Here is a 14047-nt window from a genome sequence, read left to right as displayed (position 1 = left end):
CTGCCTCCTGCAATTACTTTCTGCTCAGCTGCTTGCTGTTGCTAAGAAGGGTTATGCCCATCAACTGTGCTGTAGACATGCAGTATTGTGATGATGGGAGGGACACGGCTTGGAAGGTGGCTTTAATTTAATTCTGCCACTTATGATATTTGGCCCTGGGTGTGTTACCTGATTGTCCTGTGCCTTATCCTCTGCGTCTGCTAATAGACCGTTTCCCAGGGTTGTGCGAAGATGAAATTAAATAAAACCACACACACTACAGTGCATGGAATGTACTAGGTGTTCAATAAATGTTTCCTTTTTTTTTTTTTTTTTGAGACTGAGTTTCGCTCTGTTGCCCAGGCTGGAGTGAAATGGCGCGATCTTGGCTCACTGCAACCTCCACCTCCCGGATTCAAGCGATTCACCTGCCCCAGCCTCCTGAGTAGCTGGGATCGCAGGCACGTGCCACTATGCCCAGCTAATTTTTGTATTTTTATTATTATTATTTTTTGAGACAGAGTCTTGCTCTGTTGCCCAGGCTGGAGTGCAGTGTCGAGATCTCAGCTCACTGCAACCTCCACCTCCTGGGTTTTAAGAAATTCTCTGCCTCAGCCTCCTGAGTAGTTGGGATTACAGTCACTTGCCACCGTGCCCAGCTAATTTTTTGTATTTTTAGTAGAGATGGAGTTTCACCATCTTGGCTGGGCTGGTCTTGAACTCCTGACCTCGTGATCCACCTGCCTTGGCCTCCCAAAGTGCTGGGATTACAGGCATGAGCCACCACACCCGGCAATTTTTGTATTTTTAGTAGAGATAGGGTCTCACCATGTTGACCAGGCTGGTCTCAAACTCCTGACCTCAGGTGATCCACCTGCCTTGGCCTCCCAAAGTGCTGGGATTACAGGCGTGAGCCACCATGCGCGGCCACATGTTTCTTGTCTTGTGTTTCAAAAGGACTTTAAGGCCAGGCACAGTGGTTCATGCCTGTAATACCAACCCTTTGGGAGGCTGAGGCATGAGGACTGCTTGAAGCTAGGAGTTTGAGACCAGCCTGGGCAACATAGCAAGACCCTGACTCAACAAAGCTCTTAAAAAACCGAAAGCATTAGCCTGGCATGGTAGCATGCACCTGTAGTCCCAGCTTCTCTGGAGGCTGAAGTGGGAGGATCACTTGAGCTCAGGAGTTGGAGGCTGCACTGAGCTATGATTGCACCACTGAACTCCAGCCTGGGCAACAGAGTGAGACCCTGGTTCTAAAAATAAATAAATAAATAAATAAAAATAAAAGGACTTTTAACAATCCTTGTACTTTTTTATTGGAAATACGCATATAAAGCAAAGAAGATTTTGAGGTCTAGCTGATAAAGGGCCACATTCAGTCTTTTATTGGTTTTTAATCTGACTTACCCTGCTGTGCTGAGTTAATGCTGTGGAAAACAGCTGCTCAAATGCCAGAGGAATGGATGTGCCTGAACCTGCCCCTGACTCCCAGGTGGTAAAGTGTTTTTCATGTTTGTGTTCAGGTCTCTGTGCCTTTGCTTTGGCCTCGCCACGATGGCAGGGAAGTGCCCACATCATAGGGAGCACACAGAATATGACGGCTAACATGCTACATCCAGCCTGCCATCATCCGCAGGGGTACGGCGTCATTGGATTCACATTTATCATTCAACTTCCAGAGCAACAAACGCTTGTCTTCATAAATTAAGTGCATCCACGTTTCTTTATATTGTCCACAGCAGACACAGAGGATCAGTAGCAAATCATGGATTTCAGTGGTCTTTTCAAATCAGTCAAGTTTAGGTCTAGTATGTGCTAGTGCCTAACTCTAAGCATAATAAGAATAGGAGCCAAACACATTATGTTGAGATTTTTAGAAATTTAAATCAAGGTTGGGTGCGGTGGCTCACGCCTGTAATCCCAATCCTTTGGGAGGCCGAGGAGGGTAGATCACTTGCCGTCAGGAGTTGGAGACCAGCCTTGGGCAACATGGTGAAACCCCATCTCTACTAAAAACTACAAAAATTAGCGTGGTGGCGGGCGCCTGTAATTCCAGCTACTTGGGAGGCTGAAGCAGGAGAATTGCTTGAATCTGGGAGGTGGAGGTTGCAGTGAGCCGAGATCACTCCAGCCTGGGCGACAAAGCAAGAATCTGTCTCAAAAAAAAAAAAAAAAAAAAAATTAATTGTAGGAGTTTCTACACACACAGAAAATCCATTATTACAATAGTTCAACTTTTTCTCAACAATGTGAAAAACTACCATAGTTCTGTAAACCAAGGTTTAATCAAGAGCAGATCAAAATTCAGTTCTGAAGTCTACATACTAACTTCTTGATAACATAAACAGGAAGAGGTATAAAAGGCTATTTTGAGCTGGGCGCAGTGGCTCACGCTTGTAATCCCAGCACTTTGGGAGGCCGAGGTGGGTGGATCACCCATCCAGGATCAAGACCATCCTGGCTAACATAGTGAAACCCTGTCTCTACTAAAAATACAAAAAAAAAAATTAGCTGGGCGTGGTGACAGGCGCCTGTAGTCCCAGCTACTTGGGAGGCTGAGGCAGGAGAATGGCGTGAACCCAGGAGGCGGAGCTTGCAGTGAGCCGAGATTGCGTCACTGCACTCCAGCCTGGGTGACAGAGCAAGACTCCGTCTCAATAAATAAATAAATAAATAAATAAATAAAAGGCTATTTTGACAGTGGGAGAGGCAATTTAGCATTTTATAAAGCTAAAATCAGCACTTCAAAGAACACTGCAGAGGGGCTTCTACTCTCAGCTAGTCTCCAGGACCATGTCTGAACTTGCCCTCCACCAAGCTATTTAGAGTCGTTTGCCATTTAAAATGATAAATACTAGTCATCACTTATAATAATTGGTATGGCACTTAAAGAAAGCAAAATAAAGTTGTCAGAAAAGGAGGCTGGTTGGGTTTGACTAGTTGCTCAGACAGTATTGTGTTGCTTTATTTAGGTCATAATGCCCAAATTCTCAGCTTTGGAGGGCCCCAACTCTCCTATTTTGCTAGGATAGTTGAGGTGATCACTCAGGCTCACAGAGCTAACAGTAACCAAACTCCTAAGAGACAGATGTGCAAGCCAGGTGCCAATTGGTAGTTTTATAGTAAGAAATATAATGCCAAGAGGAGCAGATGGTCAGTGCGGTCTCCCTTATGGGAATAGATGTGAGACAGTGGGAAGACAGAAGTTAAACTAGAGTAATGGAAGTCAGAGACCAGCAATTCTAAGTTTAGGACCTCAGAAGGCGAGAAGACCTTCATTACTGTGGTAAGTGAAAATTCAGGTTACAATATAGGATGTACAATGTAACCCCAGCTTTATTTAAAGGTGATAATACAGCCTGGCCAACATGGCAAAGCCTGTCTCTACTAAAAATACAAAAATTAGGCCGGGCATGGTGGCTTATGCCTGTAATCCCAGCACTTTGGGAGGCCGAGGCAGGCAGATCACGAGGTCAGCAGTTCGAGACCAGCCTGACCAATATGGTCAAACCCCGTCTCTACTAAAAATACAAAAACTAGCCGTGCGTGGTGACACACGCCTGTAATCCCAGCTATTCAGGAAGCTGAGGCAGGAGAATTGCTTGAACCCCAGAGGTGGAGGTTGTAGTGAGCCAAGATCGTGCCACTGCACTCCAGCCTGGGTGACAGAGTGAGACTCCATCAAAAAAAAAAAACAAAAAAACCCCACAAAACCAAAAATTAGCTAGGTGTTGTGGCACATGCCTATAATGTCAGCTATTCGGGAGGTGGAGGCAGGAGAATCACCTGAACCCAGGAGGTGGAGGTTGCAGTGAGCTGCACTCCAGCATTGGTAATGACAGAGCAAGACTCTGTCTAAAAAATATAAATAAATAAATAATAAAGGTAATCATAAGCCTGAAAAGCATATATAATAATGAGGAGGGCAGTTATAATCTCTGAATAAATGGCCTATGAGCAATTTTTCTTTTTCTTATCCCCACTTTATTTTTTCTTTTTTTTTCTCATCCCCAATTTAAAAATAATTTCTATAGGCTGGGCGTGGTGGCTTACACCTGTAATCTCAGCACTTTGGGTGGCCGAGGCAGGCAGATCACAAGGTCAGGAGTTCAAGACCAGCCTGGCCAATATGGTGAAACCCCATCTCTCCTAAAAATACAAAAATTAGCTGGGCGTGGTGGCAGGCACCTGTAGTCCCAGCTGTTCAGGAGGCTGAGGCAGGAGAATCGCTTGTACCTGGGAGGCAGAGGTTCCAGTGAGCTGAGATCTCGCCACTGCACTCCAGCCTGGGTGACAGAGCGAGATTCCGTCTAAAAAAAATTAAAAAATTGTTACAAAATAATTATGAGCACCAGTTAAGGTAAGCAAATAAAGAGAAACTAAATGCCCAACATTAAAGACTTTGTTAAATAAATCATGAAAATCTATATGGACTGTTATGCCATCATTAAAACTCATGTTGTAGAAGAGTTTTCAATGCTTGGGGAAGTAACTGTTAGTATTTATTAAGTTTTATTGGAGGCGGGGTGCAGTGGCTCACACCTGTAATCCCAGCACTTCAGGAGGCCCAGGCAGGAGAATTACCTGAGCCCAAGAGTTCAAGTCCAGCCTTGGCAACATAGTGAGACCCCATCTCTACAAAAATAAAATTAGCCAGGCTTAGTGGGCACACCTGTTGTCTCAGCTGCTCTGGAGGCTGAAGTGAATTACTTGAGCCTGGGATGTCGAGGCTACAGTGAGCCATGATTGTGCCACTGCATTCCAGCAGGAGAAAGAGCAAGATCCTATCTCAAAAGAAAAAAAAAATGGCTGTGCCTGGTGGTTCACGACTACAATCCCAGCACTTTGAGAGGCTGATATGGGTGGATTGCTTGAACCCAGGAGCTCCGGACCAGCCTGGGCAAATGGCTAAACCCCGTCTCTACTAAAAATACAAAATTTAATGGGGTGTGCTGGCGCAGCCTGTAGTCCCAGCTATCCTGGGACCTGAGGCAGGAGAATTGCTTGAGCCCAGGAGGTCAAGGCTGCCGTGAGCCATGATCACACAACTGCACTCCAGCCTGGGAGACAGAGCAAGACCCTGTCTCCAAAAAAAAAAGTTTTATTGGAGCACTGCCATTCTCATGCATTATATATTATATATTGCCTATGAAATGCTTTTTATTTTGCTACAATGGCTGGCATGAGTATTTGCAATAGTGAGTAAAAATATTTACTGCAAAGCTTAAAATATTTACTATCTGACCCTTTACAAAAGTTTGCCAAGGCTGGGCACGGTGGTTCATGCCTGTAATCCCAGCACTTTGGGAGGCCGAGGTGGGCAGATCACCTGAGATCAGGAGTTCAAGACCAGCCTGGCCAACATGGCAAAACCCCATCTCTACTAAAAATACACAAATTAGCTGGGTATGGTGACGTGCGCCTGTAATCCTAGCTACTCGGGAGGCTGAGGTAGGATAATCACTTGAACCTGGAAGATGGAGGTTGCAGTGAGCCAAGACTGGGCCAGTCTCAGTCCTGGGTGACGGAGGGAGACTCCGTCTCAGAAAAAAAAAAAAAAAAGTTTGCCAAAAGTCCCAGCTGAGGTTTTGTACTGTTTATAATAGTGACATGAAGAAGGCTTTTATTTTATTTTATTTATTTATTTTTTGAGACGGAGTTTCGCCCTTGTTGCCTAGGCTGGAGTGCAATGGCGTGATCTCAGCTCACCACAGCCTCCACCTCCCAGGTTAAAGTGATTCTCCTGCCTCAGCCTCTCTAGTAGCTGGGATTACAGGCATGCGCCACCATACCCAGCTAATTTTGTTTTTTTAGTAGAGACGGGGTTTCTCCATGTTGGTCAGGCTGGTCTTGAACTCCTGACCTCAGGTGATCCGCCTGCCTCAGCCTCCCAAAGTGCTGGGATTACAGGCATGAGCCACCGCGCCTGGCCTAGAAGGCTTTTATTAATCAGTTAAAGTAGCCATCTCCACCTTTGTCCACACTCCAGAACCTTCCTTAGGCACTCAGTTGTCCTCCTTAACTTGTTTACCTTCACAGTTATGGCTTGTCCTGAAAGAGAGTGGATAGGAAGTTAATTTTATGTTTATTATTCTTTAGAGGCAGAATCCTGCTATGTTGCCTGGCCGTAGTGAAGGCTACTCACCATCGCAGTCACGGTTCACTGCAGCCCAGAACTCCTGTGTTCCTGCGATCCTCCCACCTCAGCCTTTCAAGCAGCTGGGACTACAGGCACGCGCCACCGTGCCCAGCTTTGGCAGTACACATTTTAAAGTGCATTCCAGGTCTTGTATGTTCATGTTTATATATTTAGGTTGGTCCAAAAGTAAGTGTGGATTTTGCCATTACTTTCAATGGCAAAATAGCTCAGTAATACATTTTGTATTTAGCTTCCACAACAATCTCAAGACAGCGCTATGGTGACCCTAGTTTTACAGATGAGGACACTGAGGCTTATAAAACTTAGTTAACTTATTGGAAAAGTTTACAGCTTAGGAAGCGGCAATAATAATAATTTTCTGTAATGTGTTCAGTACGTGTTCTCACCACACACGCTGCCTCTGTGTGTGCCTCTCATGCTGTTTCACATGCTTTGTTTATTCTACTCTAGATGACCCTTGGTCACTTCCTGTTAGGGGTGGGCCCTCCGATCCCACAAAGAAATCAAACATCAATTCTACACCAAGGTGAATAGCGAATTCTCTGCTTAACATGTACTAATGGGTCAACGCTAACCTCAATTACCCATTGGACTCCTCGGCAACATTTTAATCCCAGTATATTTTAACCCTATTTTTCTGGGGCCTACATTGCGGCCTTTGTATATTTCAAATGGGAGACTATTGGGGGATGTTCACAGTGGCAATGGCAGGTTGAGGGGACTTTCTATTTAGACACATGTGACTCCATTAAACTCACACTATGGAGACATTCACCTTTCCAAAGGGCACTCTTTTTTGTTGTTGTTGAGATGGGGTCTCACTCTGTCGCCCATGCTGGAGTGCAGTGGTGCAATTTCGGCTCACTGCAACCTCCGCCTCCCGGGTTCGAGCGATTATCCTGCCTCAGCCTCCCAAGTAGCTGGGACTACAGGTGCCTGCCACCACCATGCCCGGCTAATTTTTGTATTTTTAGTAGAGACGGGGTTTCACCACGCTGGCCAGGCTGGTCTTGAACTCCTGACTTCGTGGTTTGCCCACCTCAGCCTCCCAAAATGCTGGGATTACAGGCATGAGCCACTGCGCCCGGCCCTCAAAGGGCACTTTTGTAATGCTGTGTGCGTTCAGTTTTACACAGTGAAAAGTATTTTTGCCTTTGTACTTTTGTATTTGGGTACCTCACGTTGACTGTTGATGACAATTCATGGCAAACTAAAGACCCATAGATAATGTTAAATTCAATGACAGCAGTTTCTAATTTTTCCTTAGAGACGGAGGTCTCGCTCTGTCGCCCAGGATGGAGTGCAGTAGCCTGATCTTAGCTCACTGAAGCCTTGACTTCTGGGATTCAAGTGATCCTCCTGCCTCAGCCTCCCCCGTAGCTGGGACTACAGGAGCACACCACCATCCCCAGCTAAATGTTTATATTTTAAGTAGTGATAGGCCAGTCTCATTATATTTCCCAGGCTGGTCTCGAACTCCTGGCCTCAAATGATCCTCCTGCTTCGACCTCCCAAAGTGGTGTGATTACAGGTGTGAACCACCACACCTGGCCGGCAGTGTTTCTCTGTGCCAAGCTTAGTAGTAAATCTTGGTGCTGTTTCTTCTTCTTTCATGTAAAAGCTGCATCTACATTGTTCCTATTTTTATAGCCCTTTTTAGACTGTTACTTCGATTCAGACTTTTCCCTGCTTGGCACATTTAGTTTCTTCTGCTTTGAGGCCATCTTCATGTGACCACTCAGAACTTAGAGCAGGCCAAGAGGAAGAGAGTGTAGGGTTCCCTTGCTAGCTTGGCTTTGAAGCAACATTGTCCAGCAACTATGCTTGCGGGAAGTATGCAAAATCCTTCTGTGAGCCCACAGATTTTACAGAGCCTTCAAGACCCAGTCAAAGCAGTCTTATGCGATTGCTGCTTTCCTGGAATAGCAAGTTTTAAATAGTAAATGACTGTAAAGAAACTCATTAGGGAAGGCATATTTTACCTCCTTTTCTGTCGTCATTATAATAGAGGATTCAATCAAGTTTAATTTATTCAGCCAGGTGCCCATGGAAGCTGCCTCGTTTGTTTGGCTTTGTTTTCATGAAATCCCTCGTCACTTGTGTTCCGAGCGTCAGTGAGCTAATCCCGCCCCTCTGTCAGTTCCATAGAAGACAAAGGCCACTAATGAATCTCCACAATGAAAACGGGCAGAGAATCTATTAATGTGTCAGTTGCCTGTGAATTATGGCCAAGATATTTGCCCAACATATGGCACAAGGTTATCACATTGTAAAAGCAACTCATTTGAAGCAAAGCATCCATGCACACAAACAGACACTCATAACTATTTAGGGGTACAAAAAAATTATACCCAAGGACAAGTATTCTTGGGCATTTGAAGCAACAACTACGTAATCGTAGAGTTAATCTATTGGGAATATTTTACTTTCTGTAGGAGAAAAATAAAGATAAAATAAAAATTACAGCAGCCATGAGGGATAAAGTGGGAAACAGCCATGTTTAGTCCTAATCCTCAATCAGAGGACCCCTCTTAGGATAGAGGGACAGGGTCCACAGGCAGGAAAGAGTGTTATTGCCTGAATCCATTTTATTTTATTTTATTTTATTTTTTGAGACAGAGTCTCGCTCTGTCACCAGGCTGGAGTGCAATGGCACTATCTCGGCTCACCGCAACCTCCGCCTCCCAGGTTCAGGCAATTCTCCTGCCTCAGGCTCCCGAGTAGCTGGGATTACGGGCGCCCGCCACCACGCCCAGCTAATTTTTGTATTTTTAGTAGAGACAGGGTTTCGCCATGTTGGCCAGGCTGGTCTTGAACTCCTGACCTCACGATCTGCCTCGGCCTCCCAAAGTGCTGGGATTACAGGTGTGAGCCACCGTGCCCAGCCTGTTTTATTTTTTAATTTTTTTATTTTTGAGACAATGTCTCGCTCCGTCTCCCAGGCTGGAGTACAATGGTAGCATCTCAGCTCACTGAAACCTCTGCCTTCCGGGTTCAAGCAATTCTCGTGCCTTAGCCTCCTGAGTAGCTGGGATTACAGGCATAAGCCACCTCGCCTGGCCCCTGAATCCATTTTATCCATGGAAAGGAACAAGCTGATATCATGGAGACAGATGTCATCTAGTCATCCAGCTTTCTGTTAGACACCTCCAGACAGACCCAGGAAGGCTGGTCTTTGCCTTTGCAAATTCAGAATCTTAAACTAATTAGCAGCAAAGTTAACGTATCTTTTTTTGTGTGTGTGAGTCAGGGTCTCACTCTATTACCCAGGCTACAGTGCAGTGGTAAAATCATGGCTCACTGCCGTCTCGACCTTCTGAGCGCGTGATCCTCCCTCCTTAGCCTCCTGAGTAGCTGGGACCACGGGCTCCTGCCACCACACCCAGCTAATTTTTAAATTTTTTGTAGAGACGGGGGTCTTACCATGTTGCCTAGGCTGGTCTTGAACTCCTAGGCTCAAGTGATGTTCCTGCCTTGGCGTCCCAAAGTGCTGGGATTACAGGTGTGAGCCACCACACATGGCCTAAACATATCTTTTTGGGGGACACAATTCAACCTATAAAGGCAATCTCATTATTTCTGCATGAACGATAGTGTAGTGGGCATCTGCTAACACTGCCTCACATCTGGTACTGCACCTCCCTCCTCCCTTCCTACGGGAACTCTTCCTCACCATTCCAAACCTGTGAGTCCACACCTTTGGCCACACAGGACTGAGAGGTAACTCAAGCTGGGCATGTGACTGGTCAATTAATGACCTTCCCTCAGATTTTTCTTTTTTCTTTTTTTTTTTTGAGACGGAGTCTCGCTCTGTCACCCAAGCTGGAGTGCAGTGGTGCAATCTCGGCTCACTGCAAGCTCCGCCTCCCGGGTTCACCCCATTCTCCTGCCTCAGCCTCTCCGAGTAGCTGGGACTACAGGCGCCCGCCACCACGCCCGGCTAATTTTTTTGTATTTTTAGTAGAGACGGGGTTTCACCGTGGTCTTGATCTCCTGACCTCGTGATCCGCCCGCCTTGGCCTCCCAAAGTGCTGGGATTACAAGCGTGAGCCACCGCGCCCAGCCCCTCAGATTTTTCTAAATAGACCTGGTGGAGGAAGGCTCTTTCCTGTCTGGGATGTGGGACTTGGGCACAAAACCTTGGAACTGCAGCAGCTACGTCCCCAAATACAACATGGAGAGAAGTTGTCTGAAAAAAGAGAAGATGAAGCCAACAGGAGGAGAGGAGCTGAGACGAGAGGCAGAGGGCAAGAGCCGGATAGCTTAGAGGTTCTCGATTCCAGCTTTCCTTAAGGTTTGGCCCTGGTGCATCCAGGGTTATGAGAATTAACCAGGTCTCCTTTGTGGTCAACTAGTTTGAACTGAGTTTTTGGAACAAAAAGCGTCCTAGGAGAAACCTGTAGCATAGTGAGGATGAAAGGGACACAGCATTAAGTGGATCCTTGAGGGCTTTATCACTTGGGAAAGCCCGAGGAGAGCCCCTGGGGACATACAACATCTTTCCAGAGGAGCAGAGGGCTGGGTGCAGAAGTGGACCCTGAGAAGTGGTTGGGGATCCTCAGGAGCTGAGGCGTGTGGCTCTCTAGGACAGCCAACATATCAGGAATTTCCGTGTTAAAGCTCAATTACAGCCTCTGTGGGACCTGAGGCTATTTAAATTCAAAATGAAAAGGCAAATTATCAGCTGGTGTGGTGGCTCATGCCTGTAATCCCAGCACTTTGGGAGGCCAAGGTGGACAGATTATGAGGTCAAGAGATCAAGACCGTCCTGGCCAACATGGTGAAACCCCGTCTCTACTAAAAACACAAAAATTCGCTGGGCATGGTGGTGCGCGCCTGTAGTCCCAGCTACTCTGGAGGCTGAGGCAGGAGAATCTCTAGAACCCGGGAGGCAGAGGTTGCAGTGAGCTGAGATCACGCCACTGCACTCCAGCCTGATACAGAGTGAGACTCTGTCTCAAAAAAAAAAAAAGAAAGAAAAGAAAAGAAAAGGCAAATTATCAAAAAGCTGGTTGGTGAGCCTAGAATCCCAGCCAGAGGGATCTAAACAAGCTGACTATATTAGTCCATTCTCATGTTGGTAATAAAGACGTACCCAAGACTGTGTAATTTATAAAGGAAAGAAGTATAATTAACTCAGTTCCAGTATGGCTTCGGAGGCCTCAGGAAACTTACAATCATGACAGAAGGGGAAACAAAGGTGTCCTTCTTCACATGGCGGCAGCAAGGAGAAGTGCTGAGCAAAGCCGGGGAAAATAATCCACTCACTATCACGAGAACAGCATGGGGGTCACTGCCCCCGTGATTCAATCACCTCCCTCTGGGTCCTTCCCATGACATGTGGGGATTATGGGAACCACAGTTCAAGATGAGATTTGGGTGGGGACACAGCCAAACTATATAACTGACTTAAATGTTTACTGGCATCAGGCTTTGATGTCTGGTTTCACCATCAAGTATGCCTATCAGAAGGACATTAATTTCTTCATTCAACAATTATTAAAGGCCTACTATGTCTCAGGAACTTTGGTAAGTGTGGGTGGGCATACTGCAGTACACAAAAGACATGTGATTTGTGCTCCCAGGGAACTTTCAGTCTATGGGAAAAAAAGATACTGAACAAATTAAATATATCAATGAATCTACAATTATAATTGCAAACTGTAGTAAACATCATGAATGACAAGTTATGAGAAAGAAAGACAAGGAGGGATGTATTTTATTTTTTATAGAGATGGGGTCTTCCTATGTAACCCAGGCTGATCTGGAACTCCTGGCCTCAAGTGATCCTCCCACCTCAGCCTTCCAAAGTGCTGGGTTTACAGGCATGAGCCACCAGACCCAGCTGGACCTATTTTAGATTGGAAGGTTAAGAAAGGCTTCTCTGAGGGGAGAATATGGAGGCCTGAAGGGGAGTAGAAGTTAGCCAGGCAACTAATGTATGGGGACGGAGAATGGCAAGGCAAGGCAAGAGGAGGGAAGAGAATTCCAGGCAAAGGAAACAGTGTATGCAAAGGCCCTGTGGTCAGAAAGAGCTTGACTATAAATGAAGAAGTGTGGCTGAAGCATAGTTAGGGAAGGAAAAGAACGGCTTGAAAAGAGCCTCAAGAGACAGGCAACGGCCTGAGTAAGGATTCTAGATTCTACCCTAGTGCAATGGAAAGCTACTGAAGAATTTTAATTCTTGCTCTAAATTACCTTTAAAAAAGAGAATTAATGGAAGAAGGACAAAAGAGAAGAGAGACCAGTTAGGAGGTTATAGGCGATAGGTTAGGGGAGAGAAGATGCTAGTTTGGACCAGGTGATGGCAGAGAAGTATGGATTTGAGACATGTTGGAGATAGAACCGATGACACTAGACATGGTGTGGATGCAGTAGGTGACAGAGAGAGAGCTATCAAGGATGGCTTCCAGGTTACTGGCTTGTGCTTCTGGGAGTTGGTGGTGCCATGAGCTGAGTTGAGAAGTAATGAAGGATGTCGCAGGGAGAAGGGTAATGAAGATCAAAGACCGGCTTCAGTGTTAACATGTTAGGTGTCAGATGCCTGTCGGATTTCCAAGTGGAGATATTAAACACTAGTTGGATATATGTATCTCATGATATATGAAAAAACGAGGTTGGTGGTACAAATCTGTGAATCACTGAAAAAACCAATAGGAAGGGGTGAAACTGCCCAAGCAGAACGTATACAATGAGAAAAGAAGAGGACCCAGGGACTGACATCAGAGGAACTCACTACATTTAACTGTTGTACAAGCCAACAAGTTAACAAAGAAAACGGAAAAGGTACAGCCAGACAGGTGGCAGAAAATCCAAGAGAGTACAGTGTCACAGGTACCAAAAAGAGTGTTATAAGGAGCCACTGGCCACATGTGTGAATTGCTAACCTCCAGTATGATGAAGATTGAAAAACGTTGCCGGGCGCAGTGGCTCACACCTGTAATCCCAGCACTTTGGGAGGCCGAGGTGGGCAGATCACCTGAGGTCGGGAGTTCAAGACCAACCTGACCAACATGGAGAAACCCCGTCTCTACTAAAAATACAAAATTAGCCAGGCATGGTGGTGCATGCCTGTAATCCCAGTTACTCGAGAGGCTGAGGCAGGGGAATCGCTTGAACCTGGGAGGCAGAAGTTGCAGTGAGCCGAGATCGCACCATTGCACTCCAGCCTGGGCAACAAGAGCAAAAATCCGTCTAAAAAAAAAAAAAAAAAAGAGCGAGGCGGCTGAGCTGCAGATGCAGACATGCAGATCTTTGTGAAGACCCTCATGGGCAAAACCATCACCACTGAGGTCGAGCCCAGTGACATCACTGAGAATGTCACAGCCAAAATTCAAGACAAGGAGGGTGTCCCACCTGACCAGCAGCATCTGATATTTGCCGGCAAACAGCTGGAGGACGGCCGCACTCTCTCAGACTACAACATCCAGAAAGAGTCCACCCTGCACCTGGTGTTGCACCTGCGAGGTGGCATTATTGAGCCTTCCCTCCGCCAGCTTGCTCAGAAATACAACTGCAACAAGATGATCTGCCGCAAGTGCTATGCTCGCCTTCACCCTCGTGCTGTCAACTGCCGCAAGAAGTGTGGCCACACCAACAACCTGCGTCCCAAGAAGGTCAAATAAGGTTGTTCTTTCCTTGAAGGGCAGCCTCCTGCCCAGGCCCCGTGGCCCTGAAGCCTCAATAAAGTGTCCCTTTCGTTGACTGGAAAAAAAAAAAGAAAAATGTTTATTGGGCTGGGCATGGTATCTTGTGCCTGTAATCCCAGTACTTTGGGAGGCCAAGATGGGAGGAATGCTTGAGGCCAGCTTGGTCAACATAGTGAGACCCCATGTCTACGAAAAATTAGCCAAGTGTGGTGACTTGCACCTGCAGTCCCAGCTACTCAGGAGGCTGAGGTAGGAA

General features: G+C 46.2%; 1 protein-coding gene across 2 annotated transcripts; it reads left to right on the top strand.

Moving 5' to 3' along the window:
- Positions 1–13365: 13365 nt before the first annotated feature.
- On the top strand, positions 13366–13767 carry LOC100604619 (ubiquitin-60S ribosomal protein L40-like). 2 transcript variants are annotated; one of them, XM_030804614.1, is made up of 2 exons: positions 13387–13489; positions 13577–13767. In XM_030804614.1, exons 1-2 carry the CDS (start codon positions 13387–13389, stop codon positions 13765–13767), a joined length of 294 nt encoding a protein of 97 aa, XP_030660474.1. The 2 variants fall into 2 exon arrangements, with proteins under 2 accessions (XP_012359023.1, XP_030660474.1); XM_012503569.2 differs by having other exon boundaries at positions 13366–13767.
- Positions 13768–14047: the final 280 nt, after the last annotated feature.

Source organism: Nomascus leucogenys, chromosome 23 (genome assembly GCF_006542625.1).
Source record: "Nomascus leucogenys isolate Asia chromosome 23, Asia_NLE_v1, whole genome shotgun sequence".
Classification (NCBI taxonomy): Eukaryota; Metazoa; Chordata; class Mammalia; order Primates; family Hylobatidae; genus Nomascus; species Nomascus leucogenys.
The sequence above is the reverse complement of the archived record's forward strand: the minus strand, read 5'-3'. Positions and strand labels throughout refer to the sequence as shown.